At 41.1% G+C, this 26,818-nt stretch overlaps 2 protein-coding genes and 1 long non-coding RNA gene across 3 annotated transcripts in view; 2 read left to right on the forward strand and 1 right to left on the reverse strand.

Moving 5' to 3' along the window:
- Positions 1 to 26,818, forward strand: part of LOC138965619 (uncharacterized) — a 498,821-nt gene that overhangs the window by 168,338 nt on the left and 303,665 nt on the right. The window lies entirely within an intron of this gene.
- LOC138965511 (uncharacterized) overlaps positions 1 to 26,818 on the reverse strand; it is a 422,657-nt gene that overhangs the window by 61,724 nt on the left and 334,115 nt on the right. The window lies entirely within an intron of this gene.
- Positions 4,010 to 26,818, forward strand: part of LOC138965489 (multiple epidermal growth factor-like domains protein 10) — a 49,765-nt gene continuing 26,956 nt past the window's right edge. Inside the window, exons 1-9 of the mRNA XM_070337668.1 lie at positions 4,010 to 4,093; positions 5,601 to 5,851; positions 8,263 to 8,513; positions 9,893 to 10,015; positions 11,544 to 11,666; positions 15,162 to 15,284; positions 20,110 to 20,232; positions 23,839 to 23,989; positions 25,387 to 25,517. Of these exons, the coding sequence (XP_070193769.1) occupies positions 5,614 to 5,851; positions 8,263 to 8,513; positions 9,893 to 10,015; positions 11,544 to 11,666; positions 15,162 to 15,284; positions 20,110 to 20,232; positions 23,839 to 23,989; positions 25,387 to 25,517 (1,263 nt within the window). The 5' untranslated portion in view covers positions 4,010 to 4,093; positions 5,601 to 5,613. The remainder of the gene's footprint in view (positions 4,094 to 5,600; positions 5,852 to 8,262; positions 8,514 to 9,892; positions 10,016 to 11,543; positions 11,667 to 15,161; positions 15,285 to 20,109; positions 20,233 to 23,838; positions 23,990 to 25,386; positions 25,518 to 26,818) is intronic.

Consider the following 26,818-nt stretch of genomic DNA (forward strand, 5'->3'; position numbering starts at 1 on the left):
CGTATACTCGTAGCATCGTCAGTCCACCGCTCGTGGCAAAGGCAGTGAAATTGACAAGAAGAGCGGGGCAGTAGTTGCGCTGAGAAGGATAGCACGCTTTTCTGTACCTCTCTTCGTTTTAACTTTCTGAGCGTGTTTTTAATCCAAACATATCATACCTATATGTTTTTGGAATCAGGAACCGACAAGAAATAAGATGAACGTGTTTTTAAATTGATTTCGAACATTTAATTTTGATCATATTTTTTATATTTTTAATTTTCAGAGCTTGTTTTTAATCCAAATATAACATATTTATATGTTTTTGGAATCAGAAAATGATGAAGAATAAGATGAACGTAAATTTGGATCGTTTTATAAAAAAATTAATTTGTTTACAATGTTCAGATTGTTAATGACCAAAGTCATTAATTAATTTTTAAGCCACCACGCTGAAATGCAATACCGAAGTCCGGCCTTTGTCGAAGTTTGCTTGGCCAAAATTTCAACCAATTTGATTGAAAAATGAGGGTGTGACAGTGCCGCCTCAACCTTTACAAAAAGCCGGATATGTAAATGCTTCTCTGTTTTTGTTCAAGGTATTCTCGTGTCAAAAAGTGCGTTTGTGTACGCATTATTTTTGCATGGGCCAATCTGCTGTAGGTAACTTTAACAACTGCCCAGGTAAAAATTACACTCTGATTCTCATTGTTCAACTCGTATTTATGTTTCTCCTGCTGTCCTTGTATCGCAGTCGGATGCATAGTTGTTTATCACAAGTCATCTAGAACGGGCGAAAAACTGACTGCGAAGGTACATGTTCACACGGGAATCTCGGTAATCAGTAAGCCTTTCTTCTTGTTAGAATTGGTCCACAAACACTTTCAACCGTCAACATGTTGGGTTGCCACCCCTTGTTCCTCGTAAGAATGTTGTAACCGCCGTCTAGCCGAGTTATCCCGGATGTTTTCGAAAGTTCTGCCCGGAGTTGTACGAAGTGATGTCACTCTACCCGGACTTTGGAAGTAATCATAATCGGTTTCGCTTCAGTGGGGCTATTACCCAATGGTCAGGGTCGAGCTATTTTGTTGTGGTGGACGGCTACTATTGTAGGTATAAGCTCAAAAGTGCGGTAATATGCCCAAGGGGGTACGATTGTGGAGTCATTTGGCGTAACCCGTGTCAACGCCCCCTTTGGGTGACCTACTTTGATCAGAACACAAACGGGTAGCACTTGCGGCGTAGTTTGAACAGCCTTTTGAAGACCTGTTGACAGGCGGTGGCAGGGGCGGATTAGGGGGGTGGTTACAGGGGTTCCAGAACCCCCCCCCCCCCCCTCGGCTGTAAAAAAAAAAAAAATATGTCTGTGAATGTTGTTCTTGTTTCTGGCTGTAAAGCCGGGGGAATATGTAATTGTTTAATCAGTACTATTTTTGTACAGTTTTAACTGCCAATCCAATGCGACATGTCTTCCTTCTAACCATACTATACTAGCGGAAAAAAGTTAAGGACGGTTCACACACGCAATCACAGCAAAAGAACGAATGAACATATCGTACGGAAATTTGGAACACGTTTACTTCATTCAATGTGCAACGCAACTGCAAAATTTGGGTTTATTTCATCGAGCCGATTCGGTTATTCATGTCCACAAACAGCAGAGGGGTCACAAATAAACATAACAAGTCTTTCATGAGGTCAATAATGGGTGTGTCCGCCACGTTTGCGCTCAAGTTCACCACACCTTGACCGCATAGAGTTCATAAGCTTCGTGAAAAAGGCCTGTGGAATGGCCTGCCACTCCTGTTGGAGCATCTGCAGCAGCTGCTGCAGGTTTCTGGGAGGCTGGTGGTTGGCCCTCACCTGCCTGTTCAGTTCGTCCCATACATGCTCTATGGGGTTAATGTCTGGCGAACAGGCAGGGAAATCCATCCTGACGACCCCGGTTTGCTGGATGTAGTCGTTGACAAGCCTGGCCCTGTGAGGAGTAGCATTGTCATCCTGAAACACGGCGTTTGGGCCAATCTGCTGCAGGGTCGGCAAGACAATAGGGGCGAGAATTTCGTCCCTGTAGCGTTGACCAGTGAGATTCCCGACCACATGGTACAGGGGGGTGCGTTGATGAAGGCTGAAGCCCCCCCAAACCATGACAGAGCCCCCGCAGAAGGCCACCCTCTCATGCACTGTGTCGTCTTCATAACACTCGCCCTCACGCCTCCAGACCTTGCGCCGGCCGTCAGAATGGTACAGGTTGAACCTGGACTCGTCACTGAATAGGACCTGAGCCCAGTCCCGGCGCGTCCATCTCAAGTGGCGGCGACTCCAGGCCAGACGAGCCCGGCGATGAGCCTGTGTCAGCAGGGGACGCACAGCAGGACGACGACTCCGCAGCCGGGCGTCATGCAGGCGGTTGCCGATGGTCCTCTCACTAACGTTGATGTTAGTGGCCTCCCGTAAGATAGATAGATAGATAATTTATTGCCAAGTGTACAATACATGAATGAACATAAAAAATACACGAGGAAAGCAGCTTGCTGTGTGATAAAACAAAAGTAAATAGCATTCATACATCACTGGCACATAGCATCATACATACATAACTGCCATCTGATGACCTTGCAGGTGGTGGCCCGGTGCTGCAGCGCCTGCCGTTGGATGAAACGATCTTCCCTAGGAGTAGTCTTTTTGGGGCGACCCGACCTGGGCCTCTCCTCGACATTGTTTGTCGTCTGGAACCGTTGATTCAGCCTTACAATGACTGAATGCGATATCCCAAGTTGCCTGGCCACTTCGCACTTGGATACGCCGTCGTGGAGCCAGGCAATTGCTCTTCCTCGGTTGAATGTTGTCAGCTTCCGTCTGGCAGGCATGGTGAGGAGATGGCAGCTCGCAGAAAATCGGCGGCTTATAAAGCCGAGTTCGTGATCACAATTCACACTCGAAGGATTGTCCTTGCATGTGCACAACAATTTTGCCATGTTACCTGCCTTATTCTACCCGTGCGCACGCCAAACAACAGCCTACTTTTTGGCGATTTTGCTATTTTAGTCACGTGCTGCAGCTCTGCGCCCGGGATTCCCGTGTAGTTTTCCTGCTAACACAGCATAACCTACCCATTGGTGTGTAGCATGCGACAGCCATTTGATTTTGCTGACGAAAGAACAGGGTGTTTTAAACAAATGAAAGTCAGCGGGGAAATCAGTGGCCCGTCCCTAATTTTTTTTCCGCTAGTATATATGATGTCGGGAGCAGATACCAGTGAAGATAAATTGCCATTTTTTATTACTAACTTTAAAATGCTTTAGCTTCAGACCTGGATTCCAGGTTGTAACAACCCCCCCCCCCCCCCCCCTTCGGGCTTAACTGCTCCGCCCCTGACTTGACTTGACTTATTCCTGTAGACTCCCTGTGGAGCATAGGGCCGCAACAACTTTTTTGTTGCGGTTTCTGTAGCAAGTTGGTTTTTTGGCGGGGTAGAGTTGCTAACCCCACGCCCAACCCTCCTCCTTTATCCGGGCTTGGGACCGGCTGAAAGACCTTTAGGGTGCATCCAGGCGGAGTTGCTCTCGAAGGGGTTGATTATCTTGTGTAAGTTTTTGAGGGGATTTTGCTGAACGTGTACTTTGCGAAGGGCCTCATTACTGAAAAACAGATTACTTACCTCTTCTAAATATATGTAATTGGACAAATACCGGGTGACACTGTGACTTTTTCGGATCAGTATACAGGTGTGCCGTGTAGGTGCTACTTAGCGTAATCTTTCTTTCTTTCTTTCTTTCTTTATTTGGTGTTTAACGTCGTTTTCAACCATTCAAGGTTATATCGCGACGGCTTAGCGTAATGCACTCTAAGCCTAGAATCACTATATAACTATTTCAGAGCACGTGATGTGACATACAAAGCTCGTTCTCCACCCCCACCCCCCACCTCCGACTCAAATTCGGACACGTGAACTTATTCCCCCGGCATCTTAATAATCATCGGTTCAGAGGCCCGGATATTAAACCAATCCCGAAATAGGAGATAGTATAAAACGCACTGTCGGACCGAATCGATTGCCAAACTCAGCATCCGTCTTGCTCTCTTCCATTGAGACATTGTGAAACTGTTACAGGTAAGCACAATACATTAGATGTGAGGTATTAGCGTGTGCGCATGTGTGTACGTGTGTTGCTGGATGTTTGGTTTAAATAATGTTTTAATTCTGTTTGACATAAAACAAGAATGGTCGTTTATTGGAACGTTTATTATTGACAAATCAAAACGTTTTGTTGGTAGTCTATCTGTTTAGGATTTCTGTTTGTCATAGTCATGACATTTACATTACCACCAAGTGAAAACAACAAGCCAGCGGAGGTTTGTACTGAAGGCTTTGTGATTGGTTGTGTGGTAACTAGCAGTATGAAAAACACAAACCAACTATTAATTGAACATTTGTTGAAAACACACACACACACACACACACACACACACACACACACACACACACACACACACACACACACACACACACACACACACACACACACACACACACACACACACACACTTTTTATTCCTTTTTCTTACTCTTGTTGTTATTTATGCTGTTTATGTTTATGTTTATGTTGTTACATTTAGTCAAGTTTTGACTAAATGTTTTAACATAGAGGGGGAATCGAGACGAGGGTCGTGGTGTATGTGTGTGTGTGTGTGTGTGTCTGTGTGTGTATCTGTGTGTGTGTGTGTGTCTGTGTGTGTCTGTTCGTATGTATGTGTCTGTCTGTGCGTGTGTGTGTGTGTGTAGAGCGATTCAGACCAAACTACTGGACCAATCTTTATGAAATTTGACATGAGAGTTCCTGGGAATGATATCCCCGGACGTTTTTTTTTTCTCCGATAAATACCTTTGATGACGTCAAATCCGGCTTTTTGTAAAAGTTGAGGTGGCACTGTCACACCCTCATTTTTCAATCAAATTGATTTACATTTTTGTAAAGCAACCTTCGACGAAGGCCGGACTTCGGTAGTGCATTTCAGCTTGGTGGCTTAAAAATTAATTTATGACTTTGGTCATTACAAATCTGAAAATTGTAATAATTTTTTTTTATATAAAACGATCCCAATTTACGTTCATCTTATTCTACATCATTTCCTGATTCCAAAAACATATAAATATGTTATATTTGGATTAAAAACAAGCTGTGAAAATAAAAATTATGATCAAAATTAAATTTCCGAAATCGATTTAAAAACAATTTCATCTTATTCCTTGTCGGTTCCTGATTCCAAAAACATATAGATATGATATGTTTGGATTAAAAACACGCTCAGAAAGTTAAAACGAAGAGAGGTACAGAAAAGCGTGCTATGCAGCACAGCGAAACCACTACCGCGCTGAACAGGATCATCAGTTTCACTCCGTATTGCACAAGCGGCGGACTACGGTCATTGTGAAAAAATGCAGTGTTCAGTTTCATTCTGTGAGCCCCACAGCTTGACTAAATGTAGTAATTTCGCCTTACGCGACTTGTTATTGATAGTTTTCATCTTCTTTCTTCTTATTCTTATTTTTCTTGCGGTATGATCATGCATTTTGCACAACAAACTCACCCTGTACTCCACGTCTTCTCGGTCAAAAGGACTCAACCCGATATGGCTTTACTTCAATACACCATCGTCGTCTGTTTCACAATACTCAACCTGGTTGTGATCATCGATGGTCTTTGGTACAAACCTCAGTCCGAAGAACATGGGACCCATAACGGCTGGACACAAAAGCAGCTTTGCAAGAAAACGGAACGACAATTCGTGAGATCCTGTCTTGAAAACCCAAACAGGCATTTTTGTCTAGTGCTGCAGAGGATCCTGAAGCGCGGAAGGTGTACTCCTGGTGAGTTATTATTTTTGTTCTGGTTACTTGTGTGTGTGTGAGTGTGGTTGTGAGTGTGTGTTTGTGAGTGAGTGTGAGTGTGAGTGAGTGTGGGTGTGAGTGTGTGTTTGTAAGTGTGTGTGTGTGTGTGTGCGCGTGTGTGTGTGTGTGTGTGTGTGTGTCTCTGTGTTTGTGTGTGTGTGTGTGTGGGCCGCGGTATGTGTGTGTGTGTGTGTGTGTGTTAGTGTGTGTGTGTGTATGAGAGAGTTTTTGTTTTTTGAGTGTGTATGTGTGTGTGTATGTGTGTGCGTATGTGTATGTGTGTGTGTGTGTGTGTGTGTGTGTGTGTGTGTGTGTGTGTGTGTGTGTGCTTTTTAGACATTTTGGCCATTATTTGTTGTTTAGTCTTGTCCCTTCGGTACTTTTGTTATGTTCATTACATTTAGTCAAGTTTTGACTAAATGTTTTAACATAGAGGGGGGAATCGAGACGAGGGTCGTGGTGTATGTGTGTCTGTGTGTCTGTCTGTCTGTCTGTCTGTCTGTCTGTGTGTGTAGAGCTATTCAGACTAAACTACTGGACCAATCTTTATGAAATTTGACATGAGAGTTTCTGGGTACGATATCCTCAGACGTGTTTTTCATTTTTGTTGATAAATGTCTTTGATGACGTCATATCCGGCTTTTCGTGAAAGTTGAGGCGGCACTGTCACGCTCTCATTTTTCAACCAAATTGGTTGAAATTTTGGTCAAGTAATCTCCGACGAAGCCCGGACTTCGGTATTGCATTTCAGCTTGGTGGCTTAAAAATTAATTAATGACTTTGGTCATTAAAAATCTGAAAATTGTAAAAAAAAATTTTTTTATAAAACGATCCAAATTTACGTTCTTCTTATTCTCCATTATTTTCTGATTTCAAAAACATATAAATATGTTATATTTGGATTAAAAACAAGCTCTGAAAATTAAAAATATAAAAATTATGATCAAAATTACATTTTCGAAATCAATTTAAAAACCCTTTCATCTTATTCCTTGTCGGTTCCTGATTCCAAAAACATATAGATATGATATGTTTGGATTGAAAACACGCTCAGAAAGTTAAAACGAAAAGAGGTACAGAAAAGCGTGCTATCCTTCTCAGCGCAACTACTACCCCGCTCTTCTTGTCAATTTCACTGCCTTTGCCATGAGCGGTGGACTGACGATGCTACGAGGTCTTGCTGCGTTGCATTGCGTTCAGTTTCATTCTGTGAGTTCGACAGCTACTTGACTAAATGTTGTATTTCGCCTTACGCGACTTGTTTTGGGTCTTGTTGTCGTTGAGCACTGACCCCCTACCTCGCCACTCCTCTTAAATCCGTTATCCAACAAGAGAAAGGCAGATGGATAGTTATCTCCGTAACTAATAATTCTTGTTCTTACATTGTCACCAGAAAGTGATGTATTCGATTATGTCGCTATTTGCAATATTCGAATTATAAGATGCTTCATTTAAATAGGTATGTAGTTTCCCACTTCCGCATTCAACCATTATTAACAGCGGATATTGTCCTGGGCGACATCATTTTTTGAAAAGAAAAGCATATGTTTGTATTCTACAGAATCTGTTCTTGTCCGGAAAACTTAAGTATGTCTTATCTTAAGCCCTTTTCCAGTCTAACCTATGTCCTGTCCTTTGAGAAGGTAAAATCCTTTCTCTTTTATCTCTTTATAGGTTAATACATTTGGCAACATCATTGTTATTAGTTTTCCAGTCTAACCTATGTCCTGTCCTTTGAGAAGGTAAAATCCTTTCTCTTTTATCTCTTTATAGGTTAATACATTTGGCAACATCATTGTTATTAGTTTTCCAGTCTGGTTTCTAGTTACTTTTGTTTGCCTGTGTATGTTTGGTTTTTGTCGTAGAATATTTTGGAAGTGTCTCAGACAAGGAAGTTGCTGAAAAAAAAGAAACTTGAACCACATAAAAAATGTGTCCTCTCCTTTTATCTTTGCCTTTACATCTCTCTCCACCCCCCACCCCCCCCCCCCGCCCCCGGTCACGTGCTCGTGTGTCTGTCTCTGTCTCTCTGTGTTTTTCTCATTCCGTGTTTGTTTTGGAGTATTTGTGTGTGTCTTTCTCTATCTTTGTGTGTCTCTCTGTGTCTGTCTGTTTGTCTTTCTATCTTTTTCTCGCTGTCTTTCCGTTTGCCTCTCTCTCAACATTCGTATTCTCTCCCGGTACTGCGTGGTTGGTATACCGAAATGAAAAATAATCTCAAACACGCATAGCTTCTTATTAGTTTATTTGATGCACACAAAACAATACAGAAAAACAAAGGAATTACGAACAGACGAGCCAAAGAACCAATCAACCAAATATATACAGAGGCCAAAAACAAAGCAGGCAACCGACATAATCTCAGAAATTGACGTTAATCATGTTTTTAGCCTGCAGGATGAGCACAGCTTCCGAAGAGTCAGAACAGATGTGCAGAACAGACTGCGACGAAGGTGACGTCGTTCCGGGATTGTGCGGACGGCATGAGAAGTGTTGCCTTGCCGATACCGGCATGGACGAGTGTCCAACCAGTGACGAAGGCGTAACTTGCGAATCCGCAGATAATTGTACGGGTTCGGGAGTGACGGTGGATTCCGGTTTCGCCTGCAGTACTGGAGAGGGCCAAGTGTGTTGCCGCAGGGTAAGTAACATATAGACAGGAAAATATGTTGATATTTACGGTGTCTGGAACCCGTTTCCTCTGAACACATCTTGTTGTGGTTACTTATTTACAAAAAGAACTAGTATTATTTTGTTAGGATGAAAGTTGCTTGTACATTTCAATGCATGTTATTATCTCATGTGCCGGGATATTGATTCTGCTTAACTCTCACTTACTCTTAAATGGAACTACAACTATCAAAGAAATATATCGATGCTCTCCTGTTGTTGTTTAAACTGTACAAACAAACCTGAAATAATCATCAGATTAAGCCAACCCTCACTATGCTGTTTGAACACTGAGATGGGACCCAAAAAGCGTGAGTTACAGTGTCTATATATTCCACTGTCGGGTTTTAGTTCTGCAGAAATATGAACATGTAGTATATGCCTGCACGTACAAGAATAGCGTGCATGCCTCCATAGACGATGTTCGGAGAACTATCAAAGAAATATATTGATGCTCTCCTGTTGTTGTTTGTCGGGTTTTCATGGGTTGCGAAAGAGAACGTATTCTCACTTTTAGTGGGTCAATGTTTCCCAAGTGACATTATACATGTACACCAGTCCATAGAGACAGGTGTGTCTGAAACACGTGGACAACGAATACGTGTTTAAAGCTTGCCTCACCAAAAAAGCAAAAGTATGTAATTTTTTACATCCCATACAAACCCAACAGAGTTATTTCCGAAGTTCGTCTGTTGTCTGTGATTCTTATTATCGATTGGTAGTGTTATAGACGCATGCACTTATTCACACAGGCTTGAGCACGTTTTTGCTTTGTTCCTGACCACACACACAAATTGTCAGAACTACTTATTTGCTTTAGGCCAAACAAAATTTATGTCGGTTTAGGGTAACATATGACCACCAAAAATAATAGGGTCGGCAGGTCGCTAATTGTTTTAAATGTTGATTTTAGTCTCGGTATGATTTTGTTGTTGTGGTGAGAAATACTACAGAGTTTTAGGGTACGCGGGAAAAAAATAGGGTCGGCCAGGTTACCCTAGCTAGCGCTAAACTAACATATACTATTGTTTGGCCTTAGCTTCTCTGTTCATTTACCCAAATACCAATATGAACTTTAAAATATATATTATGCTCACGTCTACGAATAAATCATTTAATTCCTGGCAATTTTTCTTTTTGTTTCGTTTTTTGCCATACAGGCCAGCCAGTAAGAAAGATCACGATGACAAAGTAAGACAACTGATGTCTCAATAGTCTGATGCAATGGGTAGGATTCTCTGTTCAGAATTTGTTTGGTTAAATTTATCAATTAATTTATTTATTCATTCAATCATTTCTGTATTTTTCAGTTTCTAATTTCTTTCTTTCTATTCGTTTAAAATGTTTCAGGAGTGTCCCGAATCAGATTCAGGAGTGTCTTGCGAAACACCTGGAGAATGCGTTGCCGGTTCAGGAGTTACGGCCGATACTGGTTTCGCCTGCACGGCGAGTGGGGATGTATGCTGTCGTCGGGTAATCGACGCACGCACACAAGCACGCACGCTCACACAAACACACTAGGCACGCATATACATGCACGTACGCATACATCCACGCACGCACGCTTGCATGCACGCACGCATGTACGCACGCACGCACACACACACACAAACAAAACACACACACACACACAGGTACACGCACGCGCACCCTTACACACACGCACACACAGCCACACGCACGCGCACACACACACACACAGGCACACGCACGCGCACCCCGCTTACACACACACACACACACACACACATACAGGCACACACACAAAGAAAATCACATATATATATACACACACACACACACACACACACACACACACACACACACACGCGCGCGCGCGCGCGCGCTACACAAATAAATGAAAAAGCAGAAGCAAAAAAGCAACAACAAAAACCACAAAAAAAACCCACAAACACACAGAAAATCAAAGCAAAAGAAAGTACATCTTTTCTCTAATACCAATCACATTACTTGCCGTTTTATTCGTTTGACCCCGTTACAAACCAGTCTTTGCCCAAAACACTGGTATAGCTAGAAGCATGACGTAGGTGTGTCTAAAAACCACGAAACCCATTTTACAGATGAATTTTTCTTTCTGTGTGTCTACGTTAGCTGTTTCCATAAACTGAATCGATGGCACTGAAAATAATTGCGATGGTGATGAACATAGTATTTTCTGTCAAGAGAGAGAGAGAGAGAGAGAGAGAGAGAGAGAGAGAGAGAGAGAGAGAGAGAGAGAGAGAGAGAGAGAGAGAGAGAGAGAGAGAGAGAGAGAGAGAGAGAGAGAGAGAGAGAGAGAGAGAGAGAGAGAGAGAGAGAGAGAGAGAGAATGACAATGACAAATTCTTTATTTACGAGGGTAGTGGCATAAGCAAACAGGTGCTTTTTTTACAAACCAGTCTTTGCCCAAAACACTGGTATAGCTAGAAGCACGACGTAGGTGTGTCTAAAAACCACGAAACCCATTTTACAGATGAATTTTCCTTTCTGTGTGTCTACGTTAGCTGTTTCCATAAACTGAATCGATGGCACTGAAAATAATTGCGATGGTGATGTTCATAGTATTTTTTGTCAAGAGAGAGAGGGAGAGAGAGAGAGAGAGAGAGAGAGAGAGAGAGAGAGAGAGAGAGAGAGAGAGAGAGAGAGAGAGAGAGAGAGAGAGAGAGAGAGAGAGAGAGAGAGAGAGAGAGAGAGAGTGAGAGTTAACCGCGTTGATAAAGCACTAGGTGAAGATTCTCAGACATGAATACTTAAACCGTACTTTATCAGACAAGGCAAAAATTAAGCATCAATGATTCCCCCTAACTAGATTATTTTGATCAATGGAATAATATTATATTGTTTCTATCGGTTTAAACAAAACTGTATCCAATTGTTATCATGGCAAAAAACCAATACATGGCTTTTAAGATGACTAACTCAAGCATATAATGCTTATTGTAAGCAATCTCTGTGAGTACATAACAGAGGTTAACATGATTGTTTCTATCACATTCCAAAGGCATGTCCAGAATCAGAACCGGGAGTGATGTGCGGAGACTCGGATACCTGTACTGCTTCAGGAGGAACAGTCAATACCAGCCTTTCCTGCGGCACCGCAGGACAAGTGTGTTGTCAGATGATGGTGAGTGAAGTGACCATGTATGTAAAACCCCAGTCACACATAGACGCCGCTTCTTCTACGATGGAAAAGTGTCCGAGAGCGTGGCTAATCGTGGGCCAAACGTGGGAGGATCTCCATGAGCGTGCATGGTTTGGTCGGGATGCAAACTGCTAAGTCGGGAATCTGCGTGCTCTCCCTACGCTTATTTTGAACTGCACAAAACAAGCGTAGCCGCGTCGTGGCGCAGTACAGAAACAAAAATGTGCCTTGTGCTGGATTTTGACGCGATATGCCCCGATTTGATAACTTGTTCAGATCGGAGTGATCGGCATTGTGTTCGTAAGGACGTAGAGCTGTGCGACGGGGGCCTCAGAGGTATACACGCGAGAACATGTGTTCTCAAAAATGCATTCGCCCGAGAACACATGCCAGTTCAAACACACACACATGAGGACTTTTACGTTTAACCAAGACATGTAGCCTACGTTTACGTGCTCAGTAGGCTTATAACCCGTCAACGTACCAAAAAGAGATACACCACGCCTGGAACTGAAACGCGTAGCAGACAATCTAATCGCAGACAGTGACTTCAATGAAGCACATCCACACTCATATGTATTACTTCTCACTGCTGAGTTTTGTGTAAATGTAACACAAATGTGCCTAAAACTGCCTTAGAATGAATATATTTTGGAAAAGTGCACGATTCACTCTGACTAAAAAGAGAGTGGGAATGCCTGCATTTTTGAAGAAAATTAACTAACAAAAGGATGTGGTAAAACGTGCTTGGAACGCTTGGGGCCAGTGGGTGGTGTACGCTATTCTGCCTGGCACAAGCAAGCCACATTTTAAGTTAGCCCATTTATTACTCGCATGAGCATGAGCGTAAAATGGAACTAGCTTGACTTCTCTCCGATGGAGCTGCAATTCATTGACATACATGACTAACACATGGTTTCATTTTCGTCATTCTGAGTTGTTCTTGTTTTTTTAACAGCGCCGTGCCTTTTAATTGAGCATATGGACCAAACAAATTCTGTCTTATATTTTTCATCGCATTATGTTGAACACAGTTAGTTGAATAACCATGGTCCCCATTGTTTGTTTCTCCAGTAAACGTACATCGAAACTTTGATCTATCTACCGATCTTATAGTTGAGCGAAATAATACACAACAGACAAATACTAATAATGATATCTCCTAAAAAACAAAAGCCGAAGTAAAGCGTTTATCCGGTCAACTTTATTTGGTTGTTGTGCATTGTGCTCGTCTAAAGGTTGACAGATCGAAGTTTGTTTGTTTGTTTAACGCCCAGTCCACCACGAAGGGTGATATCAGGGCGGTGCTGCTTTGACATTTAACGTGCGCCACACACAAGACAGAAGTTGCAGCACACCCAGTCACATTATTCTGACACCGGACCAACCAGTCCTAGCACTAACCCCATAATGCCAGACGCCAGGCGGAGCAGCCACTAGATTGCCAATTTTAAAGTCTTGACTTTCTTTCTTTATTTGGTGTTTAACGTCGTTTTCAACCATTCAAGGTTATATCGCGACGGCTTAGGTATGACCCGGCCGGGGTTCGAACCCACGACCTCCCGCTCACTGGGCGGACGCCTTACCACTAGGCCACCGTGTTGCAGTAACAGATCGAAGTGTTTCGTTATGTCTATGATTAAACGCTCCATGAACCTAACTTTTGGTTGTTTTTATTCGTGTCGTTGGAAGGATAGCAATCTATCTGTTTCAGATACACTTGCAGAGTCAGATACATGTAGCTCAAATGTAATATCATATTGATGGTTTCTAAAAATCGTGGTGTCTCACTCTTCTGAATATTTTTTTAACATTTTTTTTAATTGAAAACAAAACAAAACAAAATAAAAATAAAAAAACCGTACTGTTAACACAATTGTGATTATTATTATTCAGTTTTAAATCCAGTTTGATTTATTACTGGTTATTAATTACGAAGTGTTGTGTCCCATTATTATTATTTTTTTTTACATTTAGTCAAGTTTTGACTAAATGTTTTAACATAGAGGGGGAATCGAGACGAGGGTCGTGGTGTATGTGTGTCTGTGTGTGTGTGTGTGCGTCTGTCTGTGCGTGTGTGTGTGTAGAGCGATTCAGATTAAACTACTGGACCGATCTTTATGAAATTTGACATGAGAGGTCCTGGGAATGATATCCCCGGACATTTTTTTCAATGTTTTTGATAAATACCTTTGATGACGTCATATCCGGCTTTTTGTAAAAGTTGAGGCGGCACTGTCACACCCTCATTTTTCAATCAAATTGATTGAAATTTTGGCAAAGCAATCTTCAACACAGGCCGGACTTTGGTATTGCATTTCAGCTTGGTGGCTTAAAAACTAATGAATGAGTTTGGTCATTAAAAATCGGAAACTTGTAATTAAATTTTTATTTTTTATTAAACGTTCAAAAAACAATTTTATCTTATTCTTCGTCATTTTCTGATTCCACAAACATATACATATGTTATATTTGGATTACAAACAAGCTCTGAAAATACAAAAATATAAAAATTATGATTAAAATTAATTTTCCGAAATCGATTTAAAAACAATTTCATCTTATTCCTTGTCGGTCCCTGATTCCAAATATGATATGTTTGGATTAAAAACAAACTCAGTAAGCTAAAACGAATAGACATGCAGAAAAGCGTGTTATCCTGCTCAGCGCGACCACTACCGCACTATTCTGCATGGCTTGTCGATTTCACTGCCTTTGCCACGAGCGGTGGACTGACGAAACTACGAGTATGTGGTCTTGGTGAAAAAAGCATTGCGTTCAGTTTCATTCTGTGAGTTCGACAGCTTGACTAAATAGAGAATACTACATGGCTTGCTCTGTCGTACCAGATTTACACGAGTTGTTTTTTAAAATATTGAACTGCGAGCGATCGAAAGCGAGCTGTTCACTATTTGAAAAAGCAACGAGTGTAAATCTGGTACGACACAGCAATCCATACTATTCTGTTTATCCTACATACTGTACTTACGTGTATTTTACTGAAAATGTCTTGCAGTCGAGGCAGCTAAATTGAAGACGCTTGTTTTGGAACCTCGATCTCTTCTAAAACCTCGTGCAATCTATTACGTCAAAGCAAAGAAACGTCACTCTGAAAGTGTGGCGTGACGTGTTAGTTTTAAAGATTCATCGAGGGTAATTAGCGAGCGCAATTTTTGTTTCTATAATGACGTTTGTCTCGGTGACTTTGGCATCATAAGCAGTGGAAAAACAGGTCCCTGCCAGACTTGCTTGACATGACCTCATTTACATGATATACACACGTGTGATTTAAACGATTATTATCTCACGGGTGTCTCACTCACGTATGTAGGATAAATGTTGTTATTTCACTTTACGCGACTTGTTTGTAGTTTGTATTGTAAATTTTCTTTCAAATTTATGTAACCCTAGTTGTTTTGGAAATAAATATTGCCTTGCCTTGCCATGCTTCGGAGGAAAATGAACACTCTATTTTAGACTTGCCCAACAACAGACGAAGGGGTGTCGTGTGTGACATCAGCTTACTCTTGTATTGGTGCGGGGGCAACTGTGGACTCCAGTCTGAGCTGCCCAACACAGGGATACGTGTGTTGTCGACGGGTGAGTCTGTGTGTGGTTACGAAGAAACTGACGTAAAAAAAATTACACACACGCGCGCGCACACACATACACACACATACACACGAGCGCACGCACGCACAGACACACACACACACACACACACGCACACGCATACACACGCTCGCACGCACGCATGCACACAGACACACGCGCGCGCGCACACACTCACACACACAAACACACACAAAATTTATGTCGGTTTAGGGTAACATATGACCACCAAAAAAAATAGGGTCGGCAGGTCGCTAATTGTTTTAAATGTTGATTTTAGTCTCGGTATGATTTTGTTGTTGTGGTGAGAAATACTACAGAGTTTTAGGGTACGCGGGGAAAAAATAGGGTCGGCCAGGTTACCCTAGCTAGCGCTAAACTAACATATACTATTGTTTGGCCTTAGCTGCTCTGTTCATTTACCCAAATACCAATACGAACTTTAAAATATATATTATGCTCACGTCTACGAATAAATCATTTAAGGATATTTTCTAAAAAAGGTGACCGCCTGGTTAATGTTTGTCAAATTTCAAGGTCACAGCAGTGCCATCTGGCTTAAACTTTGAAAAATTGTCAATTTCTTCAACTAGTTTTATAGTGTTTGAAGTCATTCACACATGATGAAAGTCTGGTTGATAAAATCAAACGTCAAGGTCGCAGCGGGGTCGCATTGAAGTCAGACACATACAATTGTCATTTTCACGAACGCCTTTTAAGCAACACCTTTGAAACTTCACACATTCCAAAGTTTTGATGTTGTTTGGTTATAATCAAAGTGTGGTCAATTTCCATGATTGAGAGCATTCAGAGGGGTCAAGTTGAGGTCACACAAAAAGTGATAATCTTTATAAGACTCACGTTTGCTGCTATTGCTCACTTGACATTGGTGAAAGTGCTTATTTTATAATTGTTGATCTTGATGTTTTGACCAATTAATATTACCAGGATCAACCATACCAGATTTCAAAGTCCAGAAGTTGTCAAACCTCAAACCTGTTGGAAGTTTTAAAGATGTAAGCATCAACAAATTTCTATTTGATTTGACCTTAAATAACAGATTTGACCTTAAATCTTAAAACAGATCAACCAGACTTTGGTTTTATATAAATTGAAGTTCAATACAATTTCCTTTTTTTTTTACCCACACGAGGCCCTGCTATGACCTTCACATTTCTCAAGGATCAACCTTGAATTCTCCATGTTGAACAATCATTAAGCAAAAGCGTTGTTTGAAGTTTGAAGGTTCCAGCTTCAAAAATCTCTGAAAAAATATGTTTCATCCGTTTTCTGAACCACATGTGACCCAGCCGTGACCTTGAAATCTGACAAGGGTCAACAAGACTTTTACCATGCATGGGGGCGATTAAACCCCAAATGTGTGTGAAGTTTCAAGGTTTCAACTTAAAAAACGTCCGAGAAAAATATACATTTTCCTTTTTGGACAATGTGTTGCACGCAAGACAACACGACAAACGCTCGTGTTATCATTCTTTTACTTTAAGGTCGACTTGCGTGCCCGCTCTTTCGCTAATCTCAATTAAAATTCATCTTGGAAGTTCGGTTTTATTACGCTTTTAATTAAGAAGATTAAACTAAGACAACAAATAGTTATTTTTACCCATTAAACTCGATAAGGTAGTGACATTTTATGTTGAACGCAAGATGGTGTCGCACGCAAGATCTGAAAAGATGTTGACGACATAATTTCAACACTTGATAGCGCATTCGTGGTTCGTGATTTCTTCACAAATTTTGAACACAGAATGTGTCACGTGGTTCCGTAGATGAAGTAGATCTTTGTACATGTACATTTTGTTTTTAAAAGAAAATAACCGTTAATTACCGAACATTTTGTCGCACGCAAGATATGACGAAATTTTCAAATCGTTTTCAAAAATGCTGTTCAAAAGTTCTGCAGTCTTTGCTGGATTACTTGAAAGACAGCAGTTTGATACACCGTTATCGCTTGACGTGTCGACATCAATTCCAGAGTTTTTGAAAAAGAAATTTAGTAAATATCTGCGATTGAAAAATGTATGCCGTGATGACGACACATCTTGCGTGCGACACCTTAAAATTCGGTTATCGAAAAAAAAAATTCTCTCGAGATTTAGATTTGACGTTTGGTCTCGTCTGTAAAGCGATGTTTCAGGCATTCAATCAAACTAAATGCAATTCATTTGTGCTTCTTGTTATTTTTCTGTGGCATATTCAAAACACGAGGTATCACGATGTCCGTTTTCAGATGACCGCTTTTGGCGTTATTTTTGACTTTAAACAAAGATAACTTCAAAACCGTTCAAGTCAGACACACGAAAGTATGTCCACTATCTCTTCGCCCATTCATCCACACACACACCAATTTTCAGCAGACACACGTTTTTACACCCCCGGTATAGGGGTGTGTATAGGTTTCACTCGATGTTTTTGTTTGTTTGTGTGTTTGTTTGTGTTCGCAAGTAGATCTCAAGAATGAACGGACCGATCGTCACCAAACTTGGTGAACAGGTTTTATACATTCCTGAGACGGTCCTTACAAAAATTGGGACCAGTCAAACACACGGTTAGGGAGTTATTGGTGGATTTTGGTTTTTCGGATATTCCCGGCGTTCTGTTACCGGCTATTTTTAGAAGGTCATCGCAGTGTCCAGAACGCTTTCCTTGGACCCGTAAGTTGTCCTCACTGTAAAAGCGCAAAGGTCGAATCAATTTATAGCCACGCGAAAAATACACTCTCATCTATCTCTATATATTTATACAATAGATATAGATATATATATATACGGCTTCTCTGTGTGTGTGTGTGTGTTTGAGTGTGTCTGTAGAAAACACCTGTGTATTGCACAGTTCTGTTTGTGATGTGGTACCTAGGGCGTCGTCGACAAGTATAGGCTTATAATTCTTACCAAGAAACATCTTAACTACTTTTCATTTTAACAGATTCCACAGAGCATTATTAACTCAACCCCACCCCCTGCCCTCCTCTCCTTATTTTTTGTTTCTTTCTTTTCTCTTTTTGAAAGCGGACAAACACTCAAGTCCTTAATGGCTCAAAACCGTAGGACTTTTAATATTAATTTTTAACGACAAGTATGGGACTCGACATGATATGATCAGGAATGGCATTATGGCCCCTGAATCATGTTCGTGCTGTTCCCATGCATTCCACGAGTCTGGAAGGGACCTAAGCTTGACGGGTCCATGGTTCGAAGCCGGCGTACAGTGCGCCACTCAAGCCGGGTATTCGGCTCTATTTAATCCACACGTGCTGAGCATGTTTTATATTATATAGATGAGACGGTTTTTACAAAAAATGCGGTCAGTAGGTGTTACAGAAAGAGTTATATTGATTTGTCTTTTTCTCCGCCTGTCTCTTTGTCCACTCAATCAACTTATTTTAACCACACTTGTTAGCAGTGCCTTCTCAGTTGGTGGCAGTGAGAATGGTAAGGATGGGGGTGTTTTTCCTATCTCGGAGGAATTTCTTGTTAGAAACATTTTTATTGTAAAACAAAGTCGTCTTCTGTTCTGTGAGCACCTTTTGGCACTTAGTCATACACACACACACACACACACACACACACACACACACACACACACACACACACACACACACACACACACACACACACACACACACACACACACACACACACACGCGCGCGCGCGCGCTACACAAATAAATGAAGAAGCAGAAGCAAAAAAGCAACAACAAAAACCACACAAAAAACACACACACACAGAAAATCAAAGCAAAAGAAAGTACATCTTTTCTCTAATACCAATCACATTACTTGCCGTTTTATTCGTTTGACCCCGTTACAAACCAGTCTTTGCCCAAAACACTGGTATAGCTAGAAGCATGACGTAGGTGTGTCTAAAAACCACGAAACCCATTTTACCGATGAATTTTTCTTTCTGTGTGTCTACGTTAGCTGTTTCCATAAACTGAATCGATGGCACTGAAAATAATTGCGATGGTGATGAACATAGTATTTTCTGTCAAGAGAGATAGAGAGAGAGAGAGAGAGAGAGAGAGAGAGAGAGAGAGAGAGAGAGAGAGAGAGAGAGAGAGAGAGAGAGAGAGAGAGAGAGAGAGAGAGAGAGAGAGAGAGAGAGAGAGAGAGAGAGAGAGAGAGAGAGAGAGACAATGACAATGACAAATTCTTTATTTACGAGGGTAGTGGCATAAGCAAACAGGTGCTTTTTTTACAAACCAGTCTTTGCCCAAAACACTGGTATAGCTAGAAGCACGACGTGGGTGTGTCTAAAAACCACGAAACCCATTTTACAGATGAATTTTCCTTTCTGTGTGTCTACGTTAGCTGTTTCCATAAACTGAATCGATGGCACTGAAAATAATTGCGATGGTGATGTTCATAGTATTTTTTGTCAAGAGAGAGAGGGAGAGAGAGAGAGAGAGAGAGAGATAGAGAGAGAGAGAGAGAGAGAGAGAGAGAGAGAGAGAGAGAGAGAGAGAGAGAGAGAGAGAGAGAGAGAGAGAGAGAGAGTCAACCGCGTTGATAAAGCACTAGGTGAAGATTCTCAGGCATGAATACTTAAACCGTACTTTATCAGACAAGGCAAAAATTAAGCATCAATGATTCCCCCTAACTAGATTATTTTGATCAATGGAATAATATTATATTGTTTCTATCGGTTTAAACAAAACTGTATCCAATTGTTATCATGGCAAAAAAACAATACATGGCTTTTAAGATGACTAACTCAAGCATATAATGCTTATTGTAAGCAATCTCTGTGAGTACATAACAGAGGTTAACATGATTGTTTCTATCACATTCCAAAGGCATGTCCAGAATCAGAACCGGGAGTGATGTGCGGAGACTCGGATACCTGTACTGCTTCAGGAGGAACAGTCAACACCAGCCTTTCCTGCGGCACCGCAGGACAAGTGTGTTGTCAGATGATGGTGAGTGAAGTGACCATATGTAAAACCCCAGTCACACATAGACGCCGCTTCTTCTACGATGGAAAAGTGTCCGAGAGCGTGGCTAATCGTGGGCCAAACGTGGGAGGATCTCCACGAGCGTGCATGGTTTGGTCGGGATGCAAACTGCTAAGTCGGGAATCTGCGTGCTCTCCCTACGCTTATTTTGAACTGCACAAAACAAGCGTAGCCGCGTCGTGGCGCAGTACAGAAACAAAAATGTGCCTTGTGCTGGATTTTGACGCGATATGCCCCGATTTGATAACTTGTTCAGATCGGAGTGATCGGCATTGTGTTCGTAAGGACGTAGAGCTGTGCGACGGGGGCCTCAGAGGTATACACGCGAGAACATGTGTTCTCAAAAATGCATTCGCCCGAGAACACATGCCAGTTCAAACACACACACATGAGGACTTTTACGTTTAGCCAAGACATGTAGCCTACGTTTACGTGCTCAGTAGGCTTATAACCCGTCAACGTACCAAAAAGAGATACACCACGCCTGGAACTGAAACGCGTAGCAGACAATCTAATCGCAGACAGTGACTTCAATGAAGCACATCCACACTCATATGTATTACTTCTCACTGCTGAGTTTTGTGTAAATGTAACACAAATGTGCCTAAAACTGCCTTAGAATGAATATATTTTGGAAAAGTGCACGATTCATTCTGACTAAAAAGAGAGTGGGAATGCCTGCATTTTTGAAGAAAATTAACTAACAAAAGGATGTGGTAAAACGTGCTTGGAACGCTTGGGGCCAGTGGGTGGTGTACGCTATTCTGCCTGGCACAAGCAAGCCACATTTTAAGTTAGCCCATTTATTACTCGCATGAGCATGAGCGTAAAATGGAACTAGCTTGACTTCTCTCCGATGGAGCTGCAATTCATTGACATACATGACTAACACATGGTTTCATTTTCGTCATTCTGAGTTGTTCTTGTTTTTTTAACAGCGCCGTGCCTTTTAATTGAGCATATGGACCAAACAAATTCTGTCTTATATTTTTCATCGCATTATGTTGAACACAGTTAGTTGAATAACCATGGTCCCCATTGTTTGTTTCTCCAGTAAACGTACATCGAAACTTTGATCTATCTACCGATCTTATAGTTGAGCGAAATAATACACAACAGACAAATACTAATAATGATATCTCCTAAAAAACAAAAGCCGAAGTAAAGCGTTTATCCGGTCAACTTTATTTGGTTGTTGTGCATTGTGCTCGTCTAAAGGTTGACAGATCGAAGTTTGTTTGTTTGTTTAACGCCCAGTCCACCACGAAGGGTGATATCAGGGCGGTGCTGCTTTGACATTTAACGTGCGCCACACACAAGACAGAAGTTGCAGCACACCCAGTCACATTATTCTGACACCGGACCAACCAGTCCTAGCACTAACCCCATAATGCCAGACGCCAGGCGGAGCAGCCACTAGATTGCCAATTTTAAAGTCTTGACTTTCTTTCTTTATTTGGTGTTTAACGTCGTTTTCAACCATTCAAGGTTATATCGCGACGGCTTAGGTATGACCCGGCCGGGGTTCGAACCCACGACCTCCCGCTCACTGGGCGGACGCCTTACCACTAGGCCACCGTGTTGCAGTAACAGATCGAAGTGTTTCGTTATGTCTATGATTAAACGCTCCATGAACCTAACTTTTGGTTGTTTTTATTCGTGTCGTTGGAAGGATAGCAATCTATCTGTTTCAGATACACTTGCAGAGTCAGATACATGTAGCTCAAATGTAATATCATATTGATGGTTTCTAAAAATCGTGGTGTCTCACTCTTCTGAATATTTTTTTAACATTTTTTTTTAATTGAAAACAAAACAAAACAAAATAAAAATAAAAAACCGTACTGTTAACACAATTGTGATTATTATTATTCAGTTTTAAATCCAGTTTGATTTATTACTGGTTATTAATTACGAAGTGTTGTGTCCCATTATTACGTTTCTTTTTACATTTAGTCAAGTTTTGACTAAATGTTTTAACATAGAGGGGGAATCGAGACGAGGGTCGTGGTGTATGTGTGTCTGTGTGTGTGTGCGTCTGTCTGTGCGTGTGTGTGTGTAGAGCGATTCAGACTAAACTACTGGACCGATCTTTATGAAATTTGACATGAGAGGTCCTGGGAATGATATCCCCGGACATTTTTTTCAATGTTTTTGATAAATACCTTTGATGACGTCATATCCGGCTTTTTGTAAAAGTTGAGGCGGCACTGTCACACCCTCATTTTTCAATCAAATTGATTGAAATTTTGGCAAAGCAATCTTCGACACAGTCCGGACTTTGGTATTGCATTTCAGCTTGGTGGCTTAAAAACTAATGAATGAGTTTGGTCATTAAAAATCGGAAACTTGTAATTAAATTTTTATTTTTTATTAAACGTTCAAAAAACAATTTCATCTTATTCTTCGTCATTTTCTGTTTCCACAAACATATACATATGTTATATTTGGATTACAAACAAGCTCTGAAAATACAAAAATATAAAAATTATGATTAAAATTAATTTTCCGAAATCGATTTAAAAACAATTTCATTTTATTCCTTGTCGGTCCCTGATTCCAAATATGATATGTTTGGATTAAAAACAAACTCAGTAAGCTAAAACGAATAGACATGCAGAAAAGCGTGTTATCCTGCTCAGCGCGACCACTACCGCACTATTCTGCATGGCTTGTCGATTTCACTGCCTTTGCCACGAGCGGTGGACTGACGAAACTACGAGTATGTGGTCTTGGTGAAAAAAGCATTGCGTTCAGTTTCATTCTGTGAGTTCGACAGCTTGACTAAATAGAGAATACTACATGGCTTGCTCTGTCGTACCAGATTTACACGAGTTGTTTTTTAAAATATTGAACTGCGAGCGATCGAAAGCGAGCTGTTCACTATTTGAAAAAGCAACGAGTGTAAATCTGGTACGACACAGCAATCCATACTATTCTGTTTATCCTACATACTGTACTTACGTGTATTTTACTGAAAATGTCTTGCAGTCGAGGCAGCTAAATTGAAGACGCTTGTTTTGGAACCTCGATCTCTTCTAAAACCTCGTGCAATCTATTACGTCAAAGCAAAGAAACGTCACTCTGAAAGTGTGGCGTGACGTGTTAGTTTTAAAGATTCATCGAGGGTAATTAGCGAGCGCAATTTTTGTTTCTATAATGACGTTTGTCTCGGTGACTTTGGGTGACGAGGGTAGTGGCATAAGCAAACAGGTGCTTTTTTTACAAACCAGTCTTTGCCCAAAACACTGGTATAGCTAGAAGCATGACGTAGGTGTGTCTAAAAACCACGAAACCCATTTTACCGATGAATTTTTCTTTCTGTGTGTCTACGTTAGCTGTTTCCATAAACTGAATCGATGGCACTGAAAATAATTGCGATGGTGATGAACATAGTATTTTCTGTCAAGAGAGATAGAGAGAGAGAGAGAGAGAGAGAGAGAGAGAGAGAGAGAGAGAGAGAGAGAGAGAGAGAGAGAGAGAGAGAGAGAGAGAGAGAGAGAGAGAGAGAGAGAGAGAGAGAGAGAGAGAGAGAGACAATGACAATGACAAATTCTTTACAAACCTCAGTCCGAAGAACATGGGACCCATAACGGCTGGACACAAACGCGGCTTTGCAAGAAAACGGAACGACTATTCGTGAAATACTGTCTTGAACACCCAAACAGGCATTTGTGTCTAAAGCTGAAGAGGATCCTGAAGCGCGAAAGGTGTACTCCTGGTGAGTTATTATTTTTGTTCTGGTTACTTGTGTGTTTGTGAGTGTGGATGTGAGTGTGTGTTTGTGAGTGAGTGTGAGTGTGAGTGAGTGTGGGTGTGTGTGTGTGTTTGTGAGTGTGTGTGTGTGTGTGTGTGTGTGTGTGTGTGTGTGTGTGTTTGTGTTTGTGTGTGTGTGTGTGTGGGCCGCGGTATGTGTGTGTGTGTGTTAGTGTGTGTGTGTGTGTATGAGAGAGAGTTTTTGTTTTTTGAGTGTGTATGTGTGTGTGTATGTGTGTGCGTGTGTGTATGTGTGTGTGTGTGTGTGTGTGTGTGTGTGTGTGTGTGTGTGTGCTTTTTAGACATTTTGGCCATTATTTGTTGTTTAGTCTTGTCCCTTCGGTACTTTTGTTATGTTCATTACATTTAGTCAAGTTTTGACTAAATGTTTAAACATAGAGGGGGGAATCGAGACGAGGGTCGTGGTGTATGTGTGTCTGTGTGTCTGTCTGTCTGTCTGTCTGTCTGTGTGTGTGTAGAGCGATTCAGACTAAACTACTGGACCGATCTTTATGAAATTTGACATGAGAGTTTCTGGGTACGATATCCTCAGACGTGTTTTTCATTTTTTTTGATAAATGTCTTTGATGACGTCATATCCGGCTTTTCGTGAAAGTTGAGGCGGCACTGTCACGCTCTCATTTTTCAACCAAATTGGTTGAAATTTTGGTCAAGTAATCTCCGACGAAGCCCGGACTTCGGTATTGCATTTCAGCTTGGTGGCTTAAAAATTAATTAATGACTTTGGTCATTTAAAATCTGAAAATTGTAAAAAAAAAAAATTTTTTTTAATAAAACGATCCAAATTTACGTTCTTCTTATTCTCCATTATTTTCTGATTCCAAAAACATATAAATATGTTATATTTGGATTAAAAACAAGCTCTGAAAATTAAAAATATAAAAATTATGATCAAAATTACATTTTCGAAATCAATTGAAAAACCCTTTCATCTTATTCCCTGTCGGTTCCTGATTCCAAAAACATATAGATATGATATGTTTGGATTGAAAACACGCTCAGAAAGTTAAAACGAAAAGAGGTACAGAAAAGCGTGCTATCCTTCTCAGCGCAACTACTACCCCGCTCTTCTTGTCAATTTCACTGCCTTTGCCATGAGCGGTGGACTGACGATGCTACGAGGTCTTGCTGCGTTGCATTGCGTTCAGTTTCATTCTGTGAGTTTGACAGCTACTTGACTAAATGTTGTATTTCGCCTTACGCGACTTGTTTTGGGTCTTGTTGTCGTTGAGCACTGACCCCCTACCTCGCCACTCCTCTTAAATCCGTTATCCAACAAGAGAAAGGCAGATGGATAGTTATCTCCGTAACTAATAATTCTTGTTCTTACATTGTCACCAGAAAGTGACGAGTGTCCAACCAGTGACGAAGGCGTAACTTGCGAATCCGCAGAGAATTGTACGGGTTCGGGAGTGACGGAAGATTCCGGTTTCGCCTGCAGTACTGTTGAGGGCCAAGTGTGTTGCCGCAGGGTAAGTAAAATATAGACAGCAAAATATGTTGATATTTACGGTGTCTGGAACCCGTTTCCTCTGAACCCATCTTGTTGTGGTTAACTTATTTACAAAAAAAAGAAGCTAGCATTCTTTTGTTAGGGTGAAAGTTGCTTGTACATTTCAATGCATGTTATTATCTCATGTGCCGGGATATTGATTCTGCTTAACTCTCACTTACTCTTAAATGGAACTACATTCCTTTGTCTCCCAGATGATACAACTATCAAAGAAATATATTGATGCTCTCCTGTTGTTGTTTAAAGTGTACAACCAAACCTGAAATAATCATCAGATTAAGCCAGCCCTCACTATGCTGTTTTAACACTGAGATGGGACCCAAAAAGCGTGAGTTACAGTGCCTATATATTCCACTGTCGGGTTTTAGTTCTGCAGAAATATGAACATGTAGTATATGCCTGCACGTACAAGAATAGCGTGCATGCCTCCATAGACGATGTTCGGAGAACTATCAAAGAAATATATTGATGCTCTCCTGTTGTTGTTTGTCGGGTTTTCATGGGTTGCGAAAGAGAACGTATTCTCACTTTTAGTGGGTCAATGTTTCCCAAGTGACATTATACATGTACACCAGTCCATAGAGACAGGTGTGTCTGAAACACGTGGACAACGAATACGTGTTTAAAGCTTGCCTCACCAAAAAAGCAAAAGTATGTAATTTTTTACATCCCATACAAACCCAACAGAGTTATTTCCGAAGTTCGTCTGTTGTCTGTGATTCTTATTATCGATTGGTAGTGTTATAGACGCATGCACTTATTCACACAGGCTTGAGCACGTTTTTGCTTTGTTCCTGACCACACACACAAATTGTCAGAACTACTTATTTGCTTTAGGCCAAACAAAATTTATGTCGGTTTAGGGTAACATATGACCACCAAAAATAATAGGGTCGGCAGGTCGCTAATTGTTTTAAATGTTGATTTTAGTCTCGGTATGATTTTGTTGTTGTGGTGAGAAATACTACAGAGTTTTAGGGTACGCGGGAAAAAAATAGGGTCGGCCAGGTTACCCTAGCTAGCGCTAAACTAACATATACTATTGTTTGGCCTTAGCTTCTCTGTTCATTTACCCAAATACCAATATGAACTTTAAAATATATATTATGCTCACGTCTACGAATAAATCATTTAATTCCTGGCAATTTTTCTTTTTGTTTCGTTTTTTGCCATACAGGCCAGCCAGTAAGAAAGATCACGATGACAAAGTAAGACAACTGATGTCTCAATAGTCTGATGCAATGGGTAGGATTCTCTGTT

Source organism: Littorina saxatilis, linkage group LG1, assembly GCF_037325665.1.
Source record: "Littorina saxatilis isolate snail1 linkage group LG1, US_GU_Lsax_2.0, whole genome shotgun sequence".
Taxonomy (NCBI): Eukaryota; Metazoa; Mollusca; class Gastropoda; order Littorinimorpha; family Littorinidae; genus Littorina; species Littorina saxatilis.